This window comes from Anthonomus grandis, chromosome 4 (assembly GCF_022605725.1).
Source record: "Anthonomus grandis grandis chromosome 4, icAntGran1.3, whole genome shotgun sequence".
NCBI lineage: Eukaryota > Metazoa > Arthropoda > Insecta > Coleoptera > Curculionidae > Anthonomus > Anthonomus grandis.
Window position 1 is genome coordinate 14,443,175 of NC_065549.1, and position 23,215 is coordinate 14,466,389.

General features: G+C 31.9%; 1 protein-coding gene across 3 annotated transcripts; it reads right to left on the reverse strand.

The window, feature by feature from the left end:
* Window positions 1–500: 500 nt before the first annotated feature.
* On the reverse strand, window positions 501–22,988 carry LOC126735100 (zinc finger protein ZFP2-like). 3 transcript variants are annotated; one of them, XM_050439004.1, is made up of 14 exons: window positions 22,649–22,988; window positions 22,363–22,552; window positions 16,611–16,790; window positions 16,338–16,537; window positions 16,136–16,247; window positions 15,912–16,079; window positions 15,685–15,862; window positions 15,491–15,630; window positions 15,262–15,435; window positions 7,592–7,665; window positions 7,228–7,518; window positions 7,010–7,170; window positions 3,410–3,477; window positions 501–3,357 (listed from the first exon to the last, which is right to left on the reverse strand). In XM_050439004.1, the coding sequence occupies exons 1-14, from the start codon at window positions 22,805–22,807 to the stop codon at window positions 3,179–3,181; spliced, it is 2,274 nt and encodes a 757-aa protein (XP_050294961.1). In that variant the 5' UTR covers window positions 22,808–22,988; the 3' UTR covers window positions 501–3,178. The 3 variants fall into 3 exon arrangements, with proteins under 3 accessions (XP_050294961.1, XP_050294960.1, XP_050294959.1); XM_050439003.1 differs by having other exon boundaries at window positions 16,338–16,546; XM_050439002.1 differs by having other exon boundaries at window positions 16,338–16,549.
* Window positions 22,989–23,215: the final 227 nt, after the last annotated feature.

Sequence of the window (23,215 nt, forward strand, 5' to 3'; positions counted from 1 at the left end):
ATGGACACATTGTGTTACGTTTGCCTCCATACCACCCAGACCTTAATCCGATAGAAAAAATTTGGGCAACTGTTAAGAATTGGGTGGCAAGCAGAAATTCCACTTTTAAATTGGCGGATGTCGAAACTTTGACAAGGCAGAAATTTGCGGAAATTTCGAATGATGAGTAGATAAATATTTGCAACCATATAGAAAACATAGAAAAACAATATTTCGAAAGTCATCACCTTTTTGATGAAGTATTGGATTCTTTAAAATTTACAGTAAATACAGGCTCATCTGATGAAGACATTGAATGGTCTTCATCGGATGAATCTGATTTAGGTCGTAATACACTATCTGATAGTGAATAAAAATATATAATATGTAAAATAATGAAATAAAACTTTAAGCTTATACCAATTTGTTTCTTTACACAAGTCGTTTAAAATACCTAATCCTTAAAAAAAAATGCGAATAAAGAATAATTTTCAGCTACCTATTTGAAGTCCTGTTTTAAAAATAATTAGCGAACTGCATCCTCCTGAAAGTAAAACTATTTTTTATTAGATTTTTTATGGGCACATCACAATGCTAAAAAATATAATTTTAATTTATCTACATTTTTTTAAACGAATCTCGGAGCAATTAAATTCAAATATATGCATTCTTAGTTGGTATTTCAACTAAATCAAACGCACTTATAATATCGCTAGCTATACCTACTAAAAATCTAGGGCTATTTAAACTCTAGTACAAATAAATATTAATAATTTCAACAAGTGGCACGCCTCCACTGTCTTCAGACCTCGACATAGTCATCTGACCCGAGCGATAGAATAACGAGATGCGCGGATTTTGCCGCCTGTTGATGTCACCGGTTCTTTATAAACTTTTCTAACTATATCTCCAGCGCTGATTTATCTAGTGCAACGAAAATTAGGGAATGTGGGCTAGATGAGGAAAACTCATCAGAGAGTTCCTTTACTACGCCATTTGAGTTTCGAGGATTCCCAGAGGCTGCGCCCAGGAAGAATTCAAATCGAAGAAAAGTGTTATTTTAACCAGCACGTCGGAATTGAAAGAGCTTTCTTACAAAACAAAAAAAAAATAAAATCCCAAATATTAAGACAGTGACAAAAGTAAGGCGAAATATATAGACAGTTTTAGACAAGAAAGAGTATAAAAAGGACGTACAAAGTAAAAAAAAAGACAAGTGAGAGTGAATCAGGAACGGAATCTGAAAATTCAGAGTTACAGTTAGCGGACTCTTCGGATGATGTTAATTCATCATCATAGCTGATCTTAGCTTAGCTGATCTCCAATATCATATGATAAAGGAACAGAAAGATGACACGATTACTGCAATTACCGAAACAACTGCAAGTTTAGAAGACTCATTTGTATTAGTGAAATTAGATGTGTGTTAATTTTAGAAGACTCATTTGTATTAGCGAAATTTGAAAATAACATCCACTATGTCGCTAAAATGTTGAAAGTCATAAATTCTAATGAGGTTAAAATTTCATATTTAAGAAGAAGTGCTAAGGTGTACAATTCATTTTACTTTCCGGATGTTCCTGATATTCATACGGGACTGAAATCGGATTTCGTTATGTTATTACCGAAACCTATAAATACAAAGAACAAAAGGCTTTCTTCTTATTATAAATTTGGATTACAGTTTAACAATATGATTGTACGCTGATATAAAGGTAAAAACATAAAGATTTTTTGTATTAATTTATTTATTCCAATGTGTTTTATTGTAAACTACGTTATGTTTCAAACTGTACCACTAGCGGTACACATTGATACAAATGTAATAATTAATTGTGTTTTTTTTATTCAGCAACTGTTAAATTTTATAGGAATATATATACGCATAACGACATCTTAAATGCAGATTTTTGAAACGTTAAAATCGCATACTAGAGTGGATTTACTAAAAATTCTGTCATTGTGCACCACTCTCCCCTATTACATAGAATTCGATAAATAACGTTTAAGAGGTTTATAGTTTTAGCTTTTAGTTTTGGAAAATAACTTGTCCCTATCGTACTGTCGTCTAAAGTGGTGTATTTTTCAATTGTTGTTTTTAGTTTTTCTGTTATTCAGTGTACGGTAGCTCGTAAAAAGTGTTTCCTAAATTGTTCGTTATGTTTTGTTTATAAAGTGTCCTATCTTGATTCTTTAATTGCTGAAGAAGAATATAGAGAGATATAGAGAGACTTTGAGAAGATATATTGAAAATTAATTTATGTATCACTCCGAGAAGGTATGTTTGTTATACCAATTAATTTCTAGTTTCTATTACTGGTACGCTAAAATATATTTGTTGAAACATCGGCTAATTTAATTAGATGTAGATTTTAATTTATTAACCCAATAAAACAACCACCTGGACTAGAATATGTATCGGATCGTTAAAAGAAAACACTAATCATAAGAATGCTTATCGCTATTGTTAAATTTATAAAAAAATTACAGTTTTTAGGACCTAGTTAAAATTGCGTATAAGTTTACAACAAATTTAAAATAATTTTCACTCTTAACTAGAAAGTTTTTTGCATTTGGGTGGAAAGGACCATATTCTGCACAGGGGCGTCCAAACGTTGGTTGCTATAGTTCAGTTATTACCATACATCCAATATTAGTTAAAATTAACGTTAATAACTTAAAAAGTATTATTTGACTTTTAAAGGACATTCCTATTTTAAAGGTTTGAAAAACCTTTCTAAAAATCCATTTCTAGTTGAACATATATAATATTAACATCAAAAAAATTTAGGAAAGTCAATACTGACGACCTATTTTAAATCTCCAGTCACACTTAATAAGATGTCTCAAAAACGCCCTCTATTGACTTTTATTAGCTCTTAATGCTCCTAATCAGTTTTCTTAAAAATTATATATGAATCCAAATTTAAATAGCAGATTTTAAAAGGGTCAAATAACTGTAATTTTTTGAACTACATATCTGATTTAATAGTCATTTCTTTTGCACCTCTTAGCAAAAAAGAAAATCCTCAACAATTTCGCACATTCTATCTAACTCTAATTTCTTACCAATCCATTACCACACAGAGAGGCAATCTACGCTATAATTGCGAATATATTCAAGTTTGTTCTGCCATATCCAACTTATAAAATTAAGTCTTCTTTATTATTTACCACATAAACCAGTTACGTCAATGTTTTAGCTGGCATTAGATGGAACTTCGACTTGCATTTCGTCTTTTACTTTGACTTTCACATTAGGGTTGGGGTTTTTATTGCTAAGATTTTCAGTCTTATGGTGTTTCTTTTGGTGCGAAACCATCGTGGATCTCGATACGAATGTTTTGCCGCAAGTTTCACACGTAAACGGTTTTTCACCTAAATATCGTAAAAGTTATAGAATAATTAAGTGTAAACATTAAGACATTACCTGTATGGTGTTTCCTATGGTTTGCCATTGGCGTGAATTGGGTAAATGTTCGACCGCAAACATCACACCTAAAATATGTATATAAGAAGATAGGGAATGTTCGGATTTAAAAAAAAATCAAAAGATAAAACCGAAAGCCATACAAAAATCAAAAAAGTAGAAAAGAACCACATATCAAGAGAGAAAAGTTTATTATCATTTTAAATTTAATTTATTAACTATATTATATTTATTTATTTATTAAATTATATTTATTACGTTTATTGGGTCAGCACGAGTTTCAGGCGACTCTTCTTACAGTGAACTTATTATTATATGCTTATGAGACTTGATGCAATATACAGGGTGTTCCTTAAAGAGATGCTTATATTTAAGAAAGTGATTCCTAAAACCATTTTAAGAAAAAAAGTTCCTATGAACATATGTCCCTGAACGTCTTAACTTTTGAGATACAAGGGTTAAAATTTTGAAAATATTTAAGTTTTTTAATAATAACTTAAACAATATTGTAGACATTTTTATGAAATTTGGTACTTGTATTCTATGCATCAAGACGCATTTTTTGATATGCAAAAAAATTTATATTCTCTGCCCGTGGCGTCACTACAGGTCTTCTATTGAATATTTTTAGTGAAAAAATACTACTATTTTTAAAATTCTCAATCACTTTTTAGCAAATTTGATATTTCTGTTTTTTTTCCGTCCGACGCATGGTTTTCGCTTAAAAAAAATAAAAACAATTTTACTTCCGTAAAAATCTGTTGCGGTGTGAAAATATTCGTCGATTGCAAGCAAATTAAGGGATCAGATTTATTACAAGAAGTATGAAAATTTAAAAATTTGAATAATTTATGAAATATCTATGTTTTTAACGCGTTTAGATCCAGATTTTAATATTAGATTTATTAATAATACCCTAAAGCGTAGGAGCAACATTTAGACTGTAACTTTTGATATTATAAAGTTACTTACAAACGCAAAATTTTTAACAAAACTTAATATCTTTTTTGCAACCATTAGTTCTTCATAATTTAATACAAAAAACAAGACGCCAAATGGTCTTAGTCACTGATGCTCATGATGTTTCAAATCAAATCATTTATTTCCATCGACATCATAACAATGTATAGGAATTATCAATAAAAAAACTACAATGCTAATAAAAATAGTATAAAATTACAAAGATATGAAAGGAAACAGATTTAACTTAATTTAGTCAATAAATCTACAGTTAAAGAACTCTGTCAACGAATAAAAAGGACAGTCAGCTAACATGGTCCTAAGAGCCCTCTTAAAAGTTGGAAAAGTCTTAGCTCTCTTTATTCTACATGGGAGATGATTAAAAATTTTGAGAGATGTAATTTCCGGACCATCCTGTACCTGCGACAACCAGGTAAAAGGGATGTATAATTTATCTGCATTTCGAGTTTCATAAAAATTAAGATCTCCACAGATCTCATGTAGTTTGAAAGATTTGTATGTACTTGACATGTGCACTCCAAGATATAGATGTTAATTATAGTTAGGATTTTTTCTTTTTTAAAAGTACCACGGCAAGTTTCTCTGAAGGAAAGTCTAAACATCGTACGTATAATGCGCTTTTGATTTATTAGCACTCTCCCAATCAATACTGGAGGTATTACCCCAAGCTAATAAGGCATAGGATAGAGTGGAATGCACTGAGGCATAATAAAAGCTTTTAAGTGTATATGCATCCACATAGTCTCGAAGTTGCAAGATGGCATAATTGCTGCGGGATAATCTATTGCACACAGATTCCACCTGAGGATCCCACGATAGATGTCTATCAATTACAATTCCCAAGAACTTGGTGGAGGTTGTTGGATGAGGCTACTTGATGACTGCTCTCTAAGGAGTAAGCTCCGGTCCTGAATAGCTCAAATCAGAGTGAAAACAATGAAATTGGTTTTCAAACTATTCAAACAAAGACCATTTTTCTGGCACCACCCCGCAAAAATAGCTATACACTTGGTGTCTTTAGAGTGGATAGACTGATAGTCAGTACCCGAGACACCTGCTGATGTATCGTCAGCAAAAAGTGTTATGTAGCTGTTATTAACCAGGAGAGGCAAGTCATTAATAAAAAGTAAAAATAAAATGGGTCCAAGAACACTACCCTGTGGAACTCCAGTAACGACAGTTGCCCAATCAGATATGGTCACCTGACCACTAACTCTCAATCTAACAGCCTGGGTTCTACCTGTCAAATATGATTCAAGCCATTTATAAGCCGGACTTCTTATACCATAATGAAAGATCTTATTTAATAGTAAAGCATGATTAATGGTATCAAATGCTTTAGAAAGATCAAAAAAGATACCAACAGATTTTAATTTCAATTCAAAATTATTCAATATATTTGTATAAAGAGATACTATAGCATCTGATGTAGAGAGTCCAGACCTGAATCCAAACTGATGATATGACAGTATAGCAAAAGAATCTAAAAATGCAATAAGTCTTCTTTTAAAAGATTTTTCAAAGATCTTTGAGAATACAGAGAGGAGAGCAATAGGCCTATAGTTACTCACTTCTGCTGTCTCCCCCTTTTTATGAAGAGGTATAACAACAGCTGATTTTAGCTCTTTAGGAAAATAGCCAAACTGATGGAGAGATAATATGCTCAGCACATGCTAGCAATAAGTAACAAGGTACCTCGTCTACACCGGATGACTTTTTCCTGGAGGAAGATTTTATAATCTCAAGTGTTTCTCCTTCAGTGAGAGGGAATAGAAAAAGAGATTGGAATAAACTGTTGAAAGGCACATTCATTCACATGGGTGCCTGAAAATTATCTGTGTTCTTTCGCACTGACTCTACAAAAAAATTATTAAATGTATTAGCAATATTGAGGTTGCCAGTAACTTTCTTTCCATTATCAGTAACCAAATTAGGAACACACTTTGTTCCGCGATTTGAAAAGTTCGTGATTGAGTTAATAATTTCCCATGAGGCTCGAGTTATATTGTTAGAAGTAAGCAAATTTGTTGAATTATAGGCTTTTTTAGCATTTACGATATTTTCTCTATGTACCTTCAAACTCCTTCTATAGGATGTCAGTAACTCATGGTCATGAACGGTCTTTAGTTGAGTATGAAGTAATTATTATCACTGGTGTTATCCACTGATACACACACAGTGTACTCATTAATTATCAATGGTGTTATCCACTGATGAGACTTCCTGTGATATGGCTTCGATTTGTTTACATAAGGAAAGCTCATATTAAATAAACTGGAGAACGTGTCAAAGAAGTAAGAAAATTTACTTTCAAAATCCAGTCCTAATAACTGACAGCCAATGTTCTTTGGACAACAAGTTGTTAAAATAGCGTATGCCTTCATCAGAAAAGGATCTAGAACTCATAGAAAATTTGCTTAAATCGTGACTGATTGGGTTTCCCAAGTCAAAACTCAGTATCTGAGCACAATGATCAGAAAACGCTACTTCAAAGGTTTTAGTTGGAAACAGTGCAGCGTTAGTGAATATATTATCAATCAAGGTACAGGTTACAATATACTCAATCAAAATATTTTAGCCATCATAACAAATAATATAAAAGAATGATTTTGTTCTTACCGGTATGGTCTTTCGCCTGTATGCAATCTCCTATGGCACTTAAGAGCATCTCTTCTTGCAAAAGCCTTGCCGCACATTTCGCAAACGAACGATTTCTCCCCTGTGTGCATTGTTAGATGTATCTTTAAATCAACCCCAGTCAAAAATCCTTTTCCACAAACCTAAAAATAACTTACCAGTTAAAAACCTTTAAACGCCCTAAAAGACCTTAAACGTACCTCACATATAAACGATTTTTCCCCCGTATGTATCCTAGAATGTGTCTGTAAGTAGCTTTTTGAAACGAACCGTTTCTGACATATCTTGCAGGAATACTTTCTATTATCTACGCCCGCATGGGTTCTTTCATGGGCAATACACAAACTTTTCGTAATAAACCCTCTATTGCATATACTGCAAGAAAACGGTTTGACACCCAGATGTCTATTTGTGTGATCTAGTAAGGACTGTTTTGTTTTAAAATTAAGGCCGCACGTGGAACAAGGAAACGGTTTTACATCGGAATGAACCTAAAACAAAGTGTTTGCAAAATAAGGTCGAAGTTAAATTAGATCAATAAAATGTAACCAAGAAATTACTTACTCTTTGGTGTACCATAAGGTAACTTTTGCACTGGAAACCTTTTCCACAAGTTGGGCAACTCAGCTCGTATTGACCTAAAGGAAATTTAATCTTACTTTCACTTTTTATAATATATTTAATTTGTCTCTTCTTTAATTTACTTCCACATTAAAACTTGTCTTATTGCTTTAAGTGAGTATTTAGATAATTAAGAAAAACCATTAAAGATCTTACCACTGGCCAAATCCTTGCTTTTTTTTATACACATTTATAAGACATTAGGTAACTTTTAAGTTGTGATACTTTTAAACATATTTTATTTGGTGCTACTTCCTCGCTAGCAGCCCCAGAGATAAGGCGAGTTTCGAAACGTCTAAGTCGAAAGGGAGTTTTGCAAACCACACAATGTGTTTTACATATAAAGCTATGCTCAAAGAAGGGGTAAAAAACATTTTGTTTAAATTTTTATTATGTTTTATTGTAAAATAAGCAAAGTTTAATCAATATTTACTCTAATAACAAGGCTAAACTCGAATTTCCTGCCATTCACTGTAGTTTTCTTCACATAAGTTTTCGGGTTCAGCTATACCATTTGGTGCTACTTCCTCGCTAGCAGCCCCAGAGATAGTTAACAGATTTTTGTAAAAGTATCCTCCCTATTAACCCATTCTTCACCAACATTTTTTGTTAAAAGCTTCTTTACATCAAGTAACTTTGGTGTTAGTTATTAGATAAGTACAAACAATGGCCCGTATGAATAAAAGTGAAGCTTTTGCTTATAAGCAAAAGGTAATGCTCTGAGCAAAAGGTAGAAGCATAAGGATTTACTTCTTTACATATGAATAACGATAACCTTTTACTCACGAGCAAATGCTTCATAATAATGAGCAAAAGGTGGCGAAAACCTCAGGTCGAGACTTGTTTAATTTCATGTGATTACGTTTGGCTCAGACTAATAAGCTGGTTCCTTTGTGTCTGTGGTTTCATCTATATTTCTTGTTACTCAAGTAGTAAAAAAAGCAAAATGACTTCTAGTGAAGAGGAAGTTGAACCACAGAGTAATATTAGTGAATTGAATTTTATTGCAAAAGAGAGAGCCTCATACCCTGAAATTTTGATGAAATCACAAATTCCAAGCGCAAAGAAAAAGAAAGACCTAGCTGTCGAAAGAATTACAGCTAAATATGAAGCTTTTTTTGGAAAGAAAATCGAAATCACCAAGTTAATGAAGAAAGTTAATAACATGAAAACAAGACTAAAGAAAAAAACAGATATTAATAAGACCGGAAATCGAAAAATAAAGTTATTGGACTGGGGAAAATTGTTGTTCAAAGCAATGGAAGGTGATACAAATCCGACAGTTAGTAGAATTGCAGGTAAGAGTTTTAATTTTGTTGATTTTTTTTTCTTAAATGTGAAAAACTACTGTGTTTGCGTAATCGATTTTTGAGCTAAAGTCAGTTTATTGATCTTTTTTATGAAAACGAAGGACGGATTATTAAAACTGAGTGTCATGCCATGTCAAAAGTTAATTGTAATTTAATTTCTAGCCACTAGTTTTCAAGGCAACAATACTTCTCAATTTAATCTTCTGTGCTTGACTTTTTTTCTTTTGTGCCATTTCGACGTCTTTACAGGGGTTTTCACCTAAAACTCCGACCTCCGATTTTCCATAAATGAACAGAGATAATTTAGTTAGGTAAAAAGTAGTTGATAACATGATAACGGTCAAATACAATTTTTGCAAGGACAATTTATTAATCGATATCAGGGACCTCGTAATTACGAAATTTTATAAGCATTATGTACATCCAATTTATAGACGTTTTTGTCATTTACCCTAACTCGGTCGGGTCACTCGTGTGTTTGTAATTCTAACCTAATTTTTCAACAATAAAACTTTTATCACCCTTTTTTTTTATAGGGGCCAAATCTTGTGGCGTGTTACAAGAAAAAAGTAAAACTGCTGAAAATGAGAGTTCGTCATCATCAGTAACAGAAAGTAACAATCCTGGAAAGCAAAACTATGCATATTCCAGCGTTTCTGCCACACAATCCTCAAAAAGAAATGCATTAGCGACATACGAAACAGACGAAACAAGAAGTTTGACCACTTCAGAGCTGCAACGCTTGGTATTATTAGAACAACTGAAAACCACCAGGGTGCAGAGGGAATACTACAATGTGAAACTTCAAGAAATAATAGAAAAAAGTGGAAATACTGAAAAAATTACAGCTGTAGGTTCCTTGACATATCTGGACTTGTAAATACTTTTTTTTTGGGCATAGTTGAAGTATTTTTTCATTTTGTTTTGTACTATATTCGTTTTTGTTATTACTACATTAGAATTAATTTAAATATTAAAAACCATAATATAATGGTATTTTTTTGTACAGTATTTTGTAAACAATTAATTTAAAATAAAAACCATATCTGAGTTAAGAAACTCAATAGAAACTTCAAACAAATAATTTATTACATACATATTCCTTACTAACTGATGTGACAGAATGGAAAGAAAATAGTAATTTCATCGAACCCTTTATCATATTTACTAACAATAAAAAAAAGCGCTTCTTTTCAAACGGAATCATTTAGGTAATTTGTAACATGTTTTTTACTAAATTGTGTGACACAAAGATGAGTGTTTCTTTCTAAACGGAAATAATATAAGCTATTACATAATTAATACTAACCTAGGTGACACATGGATCAATTTATTAGATATTCATATCGTAGATTATATCAGCTAAATTTTGTCTCACTTCCTGTCCTCGAATACGAACATGGTCGTCTTCTAAGTCAACAAAATCGTTTTCATTATTATCAATAAAGAGTTCATCTTCTTGAAAATCTTCATCTCCCAATGTTTTTGCAATGTTGTGTAAAATAAAATATGATATAATAATATTTGGAATATTTTCACTTTTAACACGACAAACATACTTCAAGATTGGAAATCGACGTTTAATTTGCCCAAAGCAGCGCTCGATAATTACTCTTTCTTGTTTCAAAAGATTATTGTAACTCCTTTTAGTTGGATTATCGGGATTACGAAATAGAATCATGAGCCATGGCTCGATTCCATAACCTTCCAAGAAGTACGCTGTTCCTTGTTCTTGCCATAATTTGCCGAACTTTTCCAAATTCTGCTGTCGTAGACCGATCCTGGCCAACTTACATCAACACTAGTGAACATACATTTGGCGTCACAAGTTGCCTGCACGTTAAGCGTTGCTTTTCCTTTCCGGTTCATATACTCATCACCATGAAAACTGGGTTTTTCTATACCGATATGCGTACAGTCTATGGCACCAATTGCAGTTGGGAAACGATATTTATTTTGCCATAAGTCCTTTGCTTCCATTATAGCATTATGAGAAGTAGGAAATTTTATCCACTGATTAGCTTGCACAACAATTCTATTAACGACGGTATTCACTGTTCGTGATACTGTTGACTGCTCTACACCAAGCTCCTCACCTATACCTTTTTGGAATCCAGGATCAGCCAGATACCTTAAACATATTTTCATCTTCTGTAAAGAAGAAAGAGCATCACCTCGCGTTTCTGTAGAAGGGCCCAGAAAATTATTAGCTAACCATTCCACATTACGATTTTCAAATCGAAATAGACTTTTGAAATCGCTATTTTGTGGAGACGACCGAGGTTTATAATATTTCACCTTTCGCAAATTCACTACTTCGGCCATTGTGAATATTTTAGGCACTACGAACAATTTATTTAACCGATCCGTTATCTATTCTCACCAGGTGAGTCTAAGTCTGACTAGATGCAACTATTTTGAAGGATATGCTCACGGCTGGAAGTAAAAACTCACTTTTATTCATACCATTTACTTTCGATGTAAGCAAATCCTTCTTTTGATAAGCATTTGCTCTGTACTTGTTAGAAAAAGGTTTTACTTTGATTATTATTCATATGGAGGGAAGGATTTGCTCTATATTTTGCAAATATAAGGTTATGCTTCTTTTTATTCATTCGGGCCATTGTCTTTATTTAGTTAGCTTTGATTTTGAGGAGCCTTTTACCCATGTAAAATTGTACGTATATAATTGGCATATAGCGGACTGATCCGCTATTTTTGGGTTTGTCAAGTTCTTTTAACAGTGAAAAGATAAAATAAGAAGTTTTGGTTCCTCTTCTTTGAATTTGGCAAAAAATGCATTGGATCTCATTTTATGGACTTGCTTTTCAACCATTAGTTTAACTTTGTTTTCTTCAGTTTTTTCCTTTTTTACTTTTTCAGAAAGTTTGATACATTTTAAACATGCATCAGTTGCCGTGCCGTGCCGAGTGCCAAAACCTATGTTAAAACAACAAAGAAAAATTTCTCTAAAAAAAGATTTCTTTACTTTTAGCGGCTCTCATCTACAGATTCGTTATACATTTTAAAAATTTTGGCAATATTTAATTCAATCGGTAAATATTGTCTTTGAATGTTCTTGCTTCGGCAATAATGACTTTCAATTCCCTTTAAATTTCTGGATAAATTCTTTGACACTGCTCCTGCAACCCTCATATTTAGCAGGTTTTTTATCCCCTCCCCTTTTCTCTTTCGGCATTTCTCCAGTTAAAGCATGCTCTGGAGCAATTTTTGATACTTTAATATATATCTTTTGATACATCCAAGATACCCATAAAAAATTTCGAACAAACTTGTAACTGAAAATTTTGTGTGTCGTATATTTTGACAAAGTATGGCGTATCTTTTCTGGTACTATTTTCCATAATACTTCTCATTTAGGCTTGTTAACTCACATAAATTTAAGTAAAAATGCATCTTGTAATATTTTTGTTTTATTAGAATAAAAATTTGTATGAAACGCACGAATATCTTTCATTAATTTTTGAGACCGATATGTTTTGCCGTTATGTCCACATACTGGAAATTTAGAAGTCTTTTAGCAGAATATCTAAAAATAAAATACTTATATGTTCACTGCTGAGATCTTAGAGCATTGAAAGGCTAGAATTGAAAGTGGAACTGTGGCCAGTTTGTTTGCTTGCAACATCTCTGGTGCAATTATGTCAAATGCTTATGTAGAAACAGCAAAAAAACACACTTTATAATATCATAAAACTTTGTCACCAATTTTGACAGACGCAAAACAATACTTTTTCTCCTTAATAAAATATGAAGCATTTTTTTTTCATAAAATGAAGACTTGAAATAAATAATGTGCTAAGAGCCAAAATTATTATTTCGAGATAAACAATGTTATTTACACTACAATCAATGTATAAGAAAAAACTCTCTGAAAATTAAACAAAGGTTTATTCAAGTAAGTATTTTTCTGTGTACATAATATTTTCGACAAATTTTTGTAAAAAATATTAGAAAAAAAATGACAAGTTACAAGTTCATAGAATGTGCTAAGTGCCATTACAAAAATATAAATATTGTGGTAAGTAAATAACGAAAAAACACACAAAATTTAGCTTCTAATTAATGTTAGGATTCAATAGATTCTCATAAAATTATCTGTTTTCTTCCTTCAAATAAGGAATCATTGCCAGCAGATTTTGTTTTTTTTCTTCAGAAATTCTACTCTGGCAGGTTAGGTTTGGCAGAGTCATTTCTGCGATAGCTTCAATTGTAACATTTTTCTTCAAAACCTTCGTTGCTTTCCAAGACTCTATTTCGTTCAGTGTTTCTCGGATTCTGACAAATCCTGGATTTTCTCGGCTAATATTAATCCATTGAGCATTCGACATTTGAAGCTTAGATGTATTGATTGTACTTTCAGAAGCAACTTTAAAATCGAAAAAGTCCTCACGGTTCATTATTGTAACCAGAAATGGTATATTATTGTAACCAGAATTGCTTTTTTCGCTTTTCAATTTGAGCGAAATCCCTGTCGCAGCTCATAAACGAATGACCCGACACTGGATACTTATAATTGATCTCATCGAAATGCCCCTTGGCAACTAAATAAATCCATAAAAACAATATAATTTTGTTTTTATTTTGTCTAGCGCAGTTGTCACTCCAGATTGTTAACTTCCGCTTCTGTGTGGGTATATTAGTGAAAGCTTTCAGTACACACGATGCAATTTCGTTCCCTCCACGTCCTGTTATACCTTCGTGCCACAAAAACATGAAGCCAGTGTTATTGTCCCCTAGGTGAACACAAAGGTTGTAGTTAGAGAGCTGTCACATGTAATACATCTGACTATGAGATAAAGTTGGCAATGATAAGACCTACTCTAAGTCCATTGAGACTGTCATGCTGTCACTGGTGGGTTGCTGGCAGTTTTGATGGTCTTTTCTCATTGCTTCTACAGCTGCTTTAGCTTTCCTGTAGTGGAGTTCTAATTTAATTTTAGCATCTGCCTTTATGGGATCTTTTGTTTGCATGTGCAGTAAATCACAGATAGCACAGGTATCAGTTTTAGGCTTGCGAAAACTTAACTTGGGAAAATTCTTTTTGAAATAAAAACGACAACTCACTGTTAAATCAGGATGAGCAACCTTAAACGCAGAGTAAAGTCTATTTATATTAAGATCGGAGCTCAGATACTGTTTCTCGCTTTCTAAACGGTTGTAATGTCTTAAGTCTCTGGGAAATGACCAATAACCAGTGCTTTATCTTCCCGCGTGAACTTCCGATACAGCTGTTTATTACCTCTCCTTTCCTTCTAAACTGAATCTCCCCGTTTTTTCAACTTAGCCAAGATTTCAATTTGTCTCGGAGTTAATCCATACACCGCGCAAAAGATCCTCCTACACACCTGTAAAATGTTGCCCTCTCCATTGGGCAAGGTAAAGGAAAATATAGCCTGTCTCCTACTTGCTTCTAGGCGCTCATAGTTTCCATGCCCTCTTCTTTTGATAGCACATACGTGTATAAGACTCATTGCATACGTATTTTGCTTTACGTTGTCATTCAGACCGTAAAATTCAAGAAAAAGCTTCAATTTTTGTTCATGCGATATTTTTTGATAGTTTACCTTGCATTTGCACAATATCGAAAACAAAGTAAATGAAATTGCAAAATCACTGTCAAAAAATAAAAACAATGCTCGACTAATCTTGTTTTCAGGAGTGAACTTTCTTATTATTTTTTCTTGTAAAATATTCTTCTCGAGCACTTCTTTTTTTCTGTCGTTGCTTTTGCTTACTGTCCTGTCTAGTAGTAGTATCAGTATTAGTATTCATTCTTGTATTATCGTGAAACTATACAGAACGAGAACGAGAACGGGAAAAGAATAACAAACGCACCACCAAAACAGCGTAGAAACTGCCGCCTGCAGCACAGAAAACAAGATTATATTTATTGGCACTTAGCTCATTTTTTACCGGCAGCGTTTCGGCGTTTGACAACGACGCACTCTGTTGGGATTTTTTAAAGTACAATTTAATAGTCATGGCACTTAGCGCTTTTTATATGTTGTTGGTTATGGCACCTAGAACATTTTACAAGTATAACATGGAAAACTGATTTTTTAGCATTTAGCACATTATTTATTTCAAGTCTTCTCAATACTTAATAAAGAAGTCAACATTTAAAGTTAAATGAACGTAGATCATTTATATTAGAGAAAAAGGCAACAACATGGCAACGCTGCTCGAACGCATTGTTGATTCCAATGAATAAATGAACAATTAACAATTTTATTAATCTTTCATAATTCAACAAAAAACTTTTTCTATCCTATCTCTTACCTGTATGTTTTGCCTCATGTTGTGCCAACCCAATTTTCGAGCGAAACGCTTTATCACAGCTACCACATTTGTAAGGCCTCTCACCAGTATGTTTTGTCATATGTTCAGCCAACTTGTAATTTGATTTGTACGATTTTCCGCATACTGTACAGACTTTTGGACCAGCTTTTGAACCTAAAATAAACATGAAATCTGAAATATCCTTTATAATGCTGTTTTTATTACTTACTAGATTTACCATTATTTTTATTGGGATTTCCACTTAAACCATTAGTAATATCCTTAGTTTCAGATAAAATTATTTGGCTTTCGGTGTTGGTCATCCCATGTAAAGGCCTATCTAAGCTTAGGCTATCATCATTTCTTAACCTAAGGAATAAACTAATGATGCTTTTAAATTGCAGATTTTTTGTTCAAACTCACCCATCCCCAACACTATCCAATGAAATCTCATCTTTGTATGCAAGATATTCCGTCTTAATAGCTTCTCTGTCACAATCAGGATGAAAAGTGGAATTTTCACTGTCAAATTTAAAAAAGTTACTTTGATCATCTTGCAAAACAGTAGAAGAATCAAATGTAGCAGAAAATCCTGAAAAATCTAAAAAACGACTATTATATTATTCAAAGCAATTTATAAAACTTCTTACTTTCTCTAGGCTGATCAGTGTTCCCTAAAAATGTTTCCATATTGCTTGTGTCTTGATCCACAAGTAAGTTTGGATTGCTGTCACTCTCTTCTGGTTGATGAATTTGGTCCATTTGGCTGTCACTCGAGTAGGTTATTATTCTATCAAATTGAGTGTCTACTTCAACACCTTAATTATAAAAAAAGAACATTATTTCTTGAGGAAACGAGATCTTGAACACTTACCCAAACTATTATCACTAAAATGTGAATCAATTTTAATATTGCTTTTTTGACATGAATAATCCAAGGAATCAATTTGTTTGCTGCCGTTTTTACCTTGGGATACTTGTTTAACCTACATAAAATGACAGTAAGACTTTTTTAAAAGGGTTGAAGTAAATAACTAGATGCAATTAATAAATATTCTGGCAATTACTATGCTTACACTATCACTGTAAATGGTACCAGCGTTCGCCTGCAAATCCTGGTGCATTTTAAACTCCTCACTTAACAGTTGTTGCTGCATTAAAGTCAAGTTTTCGTCAGTAAACCTTTCATTCAGTCTTTGGTCATTTTGTGATGATGGCACCACTATTACTAAATCGTCATGACTATTGTCCATATTATGGGCTGATAGATCATGACCTGAAACATCTTCTTGATAAAAATATAGTCATTTGAATTTTTTTTTTAAATGAGGAACTAAGCAAAAGATTACCTGTCAAGTTGTGGCCATTAAGTTCCAAATTCTCCAGTTGGGCATTTTGTAAGTCTCTTGGAAAATCATCATGGTTCAAGATGACAGTATAATCATGTGGATCGTTATTATCTCTTCTGCCAAGCTGTGATATATCTATGTCAGTAGACATACTTTGAGGGACTACGAGATTACTAGACACTAAAACAAATGTGACTAAGCAATGGCAGTCTAGATTTTTTTGTATAGTATTTTATGATCTTGGGTTCTTTGTGTTAAAAAAATAAACAAATATATATGTTTGTTTTAGAAATGCATAATAAATTATTTAGGTACAAAAGAGTCTATAATCTTAATCTTAGAAACACTTTTATTACTTAAAATGCAATAATGTATGTACCTTATAAAGATTAAATATATTAAAATACTGGATACAGCTAAAAATTTGGTACTATTTAAGACCTTCTAGGAACTTTTAACAACATAAAATTGATAATGGATAGGTTTCTTCAGGTCTTTCAGATATATTATAAATAGATATACTTACTATCTATTAAAATTTTAATATTTTGCCCTACATGGAAAAGAAGCTTAAAGAACTGTTACATTTGCATAGTAAACCTCCCATATTATAGAATGAGTAAAGTTAAAACCACCACATTTAATGCATAAAGTATTATTGAACATGTTCTACTATAAAGTATATATATATCTGGTAGTTTAAATAATTTAAAATCGTAATTGCATTGGTGTTAAAACATATAAATCTATAATTAACCATACAGCAAAAAGAAATAAATTATAAGAAAGATATTAGAATTTTAAATAATTAATTACAAATATGGTTTAAAAAATTGTAAAACAATCAGATCATTGTGTTAAGTCTCTGAATAGTTTCTTTAAAACAGTATGAGAGACTAAAGACTGACAAATATTTATACACAAAGTTGAATTCAATGAGCTTTAAATACTAGGTCCAAAAACAGAAGAAATTAAAGATCGTGGTGTATACATGTAAAATCATTTGCAATTTACCACTCACTATGATTTTATTGTTAATAAAGTTTATCAGAAATTTGGTTTTATTCGCAATTTTAAAAACTTCCATTGCCATTGAAAGGCTCTGCCAAGATAAAAATTACAACTAATCGCATAATAGAATATTGCTGGAGGCAACTATATCAAAGATATCTAAATCTGTATATGCCAAACATTAATATTGAGTTCTTATTAGAAAGCCTTTTAAGTCTTCTTTAGATCTTTATTATGCAAATTAAATTTTAAATTGCCTGTAAATGTAATGCCGAAGTCATATATTTCCTCAATGGTTTTTATTTCTGTACAGTTGATGTTATATTGATATTTAAAGATGTGTTTTGATGATCAAAATAACTGTACAAACCCAAATAAAAAGTGTCAAAATTGCATAAAATCCAATAACATATTTAAAACAAATTATAATATTTCACATGCTGCTGCTAGTGACTTTGAGTGTCCTTCCTATAAATATCAATTGAATATTTTAAAGAGCAAGATAGATTATAGCGAGTAGGTATATTTAGTTTGTAAACAACAACTAAACTAATATTATGGATATTTCAGAATTAATTATTTTAAATGATTGAAAAAGGGATGAATGATATACCAATATAAATAGCCGCTTTAATACGGAACAATTTAAAGAATTTTTTAAGGTCATAAAGCATAAGAAACATCTAATTAGGGTTGTCCATATCAATATCTGCAGTGTTCAAAGAAATTTTTTATTTTTCTTGAGGGTTTTAATCTTAAGAATTTGAATGTAATTTTTATGGGAGAAACACGTAAAATCGAAAATATTAAAGATTTTACAATTCTGGTATTTGAAACAGTTTATTATAATAGTAGAATTTATCAAAATGATGGAGTTTTACTTTTTTAAATAGGCATATTAATTTTAGTGTCTTACATACTACTTTACGCCATAGTAAAGTATGCACTAGTACTACTACTTTTGTTTTAAATAGGGTAAATTTTGCGGTTATGTTATGTTATATGTCTCCAGCATCAAATGATGACTTGTTCTTGTCTGACGATGAGATACATTTATCAAACATGAATAACAGTAATGATAATTTTAGTGTTTTTCTAGAAGACATGAATTTTGATATTCTTAAACCAACAAATCCCTCTGTTAATAGATATTTATTAGTATTGTCCTCCTTAGGATTTGAACCTGGTATTAAATCATTTACTAGAGTAATATCAGACACTCAAACCTGTATAGACAATATTTTTATGAAAAACAAGTTAAGGACTAACAATCTTACCTATAATAGTATTGTACTGGAAACTGATTTAACAGACCACTTTCCCCTTTATTTAGACATATGGCATGGCATAGATGAAAACCAACAAACACCAACATTTAATCATCAAAACAATATCTCATATAATGATCAATTTCTTAAATCACTGGAAACATGTAACAGTTGCTCAGGATGCAGAGCTCACTTATAATAAGTTTTTTAAATTTTTTAGTACATTACATGAAAACTGTAAGACAACAAAAACTTGTTATCATAAAAAATATAAAAAAATTAAACCTTGGATTACATATGGTATTATATGTTTAATCAAACATAGAGACAAATTAAAATTAAAAAATATTGATGGACACCATGAACAATACTAAACAAATCTATAAAGTAATAAAAGATGCCGCAAGACTAACACTGAAATGACTATAGCAAATGAACATGACTTAATCATTGCAGACAAACTGGAACCAACCAATTATTGTAACAAGTACTTTGCAAATGTGGGGGAACAGACCATCTGATAGGAATCTCATACCAGTCACATCAAATGAGCTGATTAATCATATTAAAAGTTTAAAAAATAATTGTTGAATTTCTTCTCGATTTATAAAAAAGTACATTGCACTATAATAAAACCACTAATTCATATAATAAATCTCTATATGAATACTGCCTACAGCTTTTAAATGCTCTGTTATAACTCCTGTATATAAAAAAGGAACAAGATCTTATAGATACTTGAGACTCTTGAGAAGTTTGGTGTCAGGGGTGTAGTGTTAAATGTTTTTGGGCGTTATTTAGTTCAGAGATCCCAAATTGTTAAAATAGATAATAAAAAAAAAAATGCTTTATTGTTATTAACAAAGAAAAATTGTTCTAAACAAAGCTACTTTAAATTACTACCACTAAACATACACACTCAAGTTCCAAAACAAACATCAGAAAACAATACATTAGAACAGCAAAAAAAAATACATATAAAGTAAATTAAATTCCATAATTATCCCCTCAAGTATAAGACAGCAAAGAATTCTAACCATACAAACAAATCAAATAAAATTCAAATACTGTAAACTTACACTTAGGGAAAATTAGAATGTATCGACGTAGTATTTATCCAGTGAATAGTAACATTTTTCGGTCAAAAGTATTTTCAATTTACGTTAAAAGTGTCAATACATGTTGCCTCCCTGATTCCACTTGGTAAACGATTGAAAATTTTGATTCCCTCGTAGAAAATAGATTTTTTAGTTAATGTGGAGGAGGGGATTGGAAGATTTAGATTAAGATCGTTGACTTGACGCGTTAAGTATCTTGGATTTGGGGTTATAGATTTAAAGCGATTTGCAAAAAGTAAGCAGGCTATTTACTGAATGTAGAGGGAGAAGACAGTGTGTATGCCCAGCCTAATAAATAATGGGCGACAGGAATCTCTTGGTTTAGCCCCACAGATGTAACGTACAGCACGCTTCTGTAAAACAAGCAGCATTTGAAGAAGGTAGGCAGCTGCATTACCCCAGAAGCAAATGGCATACCTAAGATGGGATTCAATTAATGAAAAATATACGGATCTTCCAAACTCCATGCCAAGCTCCAGGGTAGCCGCTCTGACTGCAAAACAACCTGCAGACACCTTTTTGCAATTACTGAGGATATGCTCTTCAAATCTGAGTTCTCTGTCAATGAATATACCCAAAAATTTTGTATTATCAAACTGCTGAACTACTGAATTAAAAAAAGGCAAGTGGTCTAGAGCACACTTAAAACACAATAATTTGGTTTTTTGAGGATTTAGTGACAGCAAGTTTGATTAAAACCAGAGATTTACTGCCTGAAGATCAGTTGCTAATGTAGTTCGCAGAGTATCTGTGTCTGGGCTGTGCCAAAGAAGTGTGCTATCATCGGCAAATAGAGTAAATTTCCCCCGTACATTAAGATTGGTAAGATCATTTATGTATAGGAGAAAAAGTATAGGCCCCAAAACTGAACCCTGAGGAACTCTAAGGTGATAGGATGGTAATCATCATAGTGATCCTTTGAATATCTTTATGGGTATACCACAGGGCTTGGCCATTATTGTTTATTTGCTATATTAATTCATTACTAAATCCAGATATTAATGGCATCTCAATTTCCTTTGCAGGTGATACAATACTGTATTTTACTGGTTCATCATAGAGATTCATTAAGAGACAAAATTGTTATTGTCTATAAGTAAAAACATGGCTAAATTCTCGTAAGTTATCACTTAATCTTGCTAAAACAATTTATGTTGCTTTTTCTCTTACTGAATCAAATAGACCTTTATACAGCTCAATTACTCTTTAAGAAGCAAATACAATAATTTATGAGGTGTCACATACTAAATACTTGCATAACTATAGATCAACATGTTAAATGGTCAGAACATATTCATGATGTAACAAACAAACTAAGAGGTTAAAAATTTACAAATTTTACCAGATAAGAAACATATTACCTCATAAAATTATAACTATGATATACAAATCGTTAGTGGAATCAATATTAAGATATGGTATCATAGCCTGTGGAGGCAATAATGCTCTCAGTCAGTTAGATATAATTCAGAATTACCTATTAAAAATTATTTATAGAAAATATTATCTATATCCAAAAAATCAGCTATACACTGAAAGCATTTTAAATGTTAGAGGTCTATACTTTTTAGGCAAATCTTTTTCTTGTTTTAGGAATAAAAATAAAAAGCATATAGATCCTACCAGGCATACTTATAATAATATGTTGATTGTGCCTTTTAGAAGGTTTGATGGTAAAGTCCAGCGCAACGATATATTATAATGGTCACCCATCAAAACACCAGCATTCCACCTGTCAAACAATGTCATCCACCTTCATTTACAGTCTTTGAGAAGTAAAATGCTGGTGTTTTGACGGGTGACCATTCTAAGATATCATTGCACTGGACTTTAACCAGAGATTTGCATCTGTAGTTACATCAAAAATATATAATTTTCTACCTAATAGTATAAGAGAACTAAAAAATTTATATCAATATATTAAACAGGTCAAAATATTTATTTCAAAAAACATGAATAATCTGTTAAAATTTTTGTAAATTATTGTGTTTTTAATTGTTTTTTATGTGTTTATCAGATTGTTTAAGATCAAATGGGTATTTCTTGGAGATTGTTAATGTAAAACTATCTCAATGATCATTGATCTTAAATTTTGTTATTAATAATCAATATTGTTAGTAAGTTAGTTTTTATGAAAAAGGAAACAAAGTAGGTAAATTAAACATGAATCTTGGTTATGTTGTGTAATGTCCTTCCTTCTGAGGAAGTTAAATCACTACTCCTTGCTTCCTTCTTCCTTGTCAGAATCATTCAGAAATAGCAACGCTAGACTGTGATTCAAAGAGCACTTGACACCATAAATATCACACTCATATCTTGCATAACACAGACTCTAGAAAACATCAAGTGCCCTACCTTGTAACATCATTCCATTTACATCCAAAGATACAACACACTGATGTGAACCACTGTGTTTCAATTTGCTATATAGTTCCATGAGCACTTGTTCTGTTCGAATTGACCTATCTTTAAACTCCCAAAACATTTCTAGCTTAACTAGGCAGTTCTCGCAAAGTAATTTTGGCATTTCGTCGTGATGGTATATCTGGAATGAAGAAATATTCATCCATAAAAGAAATGAAGGTACTTGGGTAGGCCTCAGAGCAGGCCTAACAAGACATAAATATATTATTTTACTCACCTGTATTTGGAGGCAACTATATATTTTCTTGCAAAGTTCATTAAACGTCCATTCATTGTCAAATATGTGTACGGCCATAATATCCGTTTTAGAACCGCACAAACGGCATAAGTCTTCGAATTTTGTCTCCGCCATGAAGGCCGTATTAACACTTGTCATTTTTTGTGTGCAAATATTCTCAGCTTTTCACAGTTTTGTAAGAAGCGCGAAGAAATCAAATTAATCACATCGAACAAGAATTAAGAACGAAATACTTAATTTAGTGTAAGGAGGAATTTCATCAAAATAGAATTCATCCAGTTTGCATTTCCATTTATTTACAAAAAATCTGTCAAAAAACTCACAACAAACTGTCACACAATTACAAATGACTGAAATGACAATTATGACAGGTGACAGCTGACAGCGACCTTTCGACTGATGCAAATTTCCGAGTAAAGAAATGAAATAGGTAGAAACCTAAGGTATTATCACAGAATAAACGATCTCTGAGATCGTTTATTCTGTGGTATTATACAGGCAAATAAGATATTTTACCAAACACGCGATAATTAGAGAAAATGTGAC

Bases quoted from the DNA above. Each gene is read 5' to 3' on its own strand.
- LOC126735100 (XM_050439002.1), bottom strand. From the start codon at position 22,807: ATGACAAGTGTTAATACGGCCTTCATGGCGGAGACAAAATTCGAAGAC. The intron at 16,248-16,337 runs GTAAGCATAGTA...CATTTTATGTAG, and splicing joins GTACCATTTACAGTGATAGT to GTTAAACAAGTATCCCAAGG. The intron at 3,358-3,409 runs GTAATGTCTTAA...TACGATATTTAG, and splicing joins CCATAGGAAACACCATACAG to GTGAAAAACCGTTTACGTGT.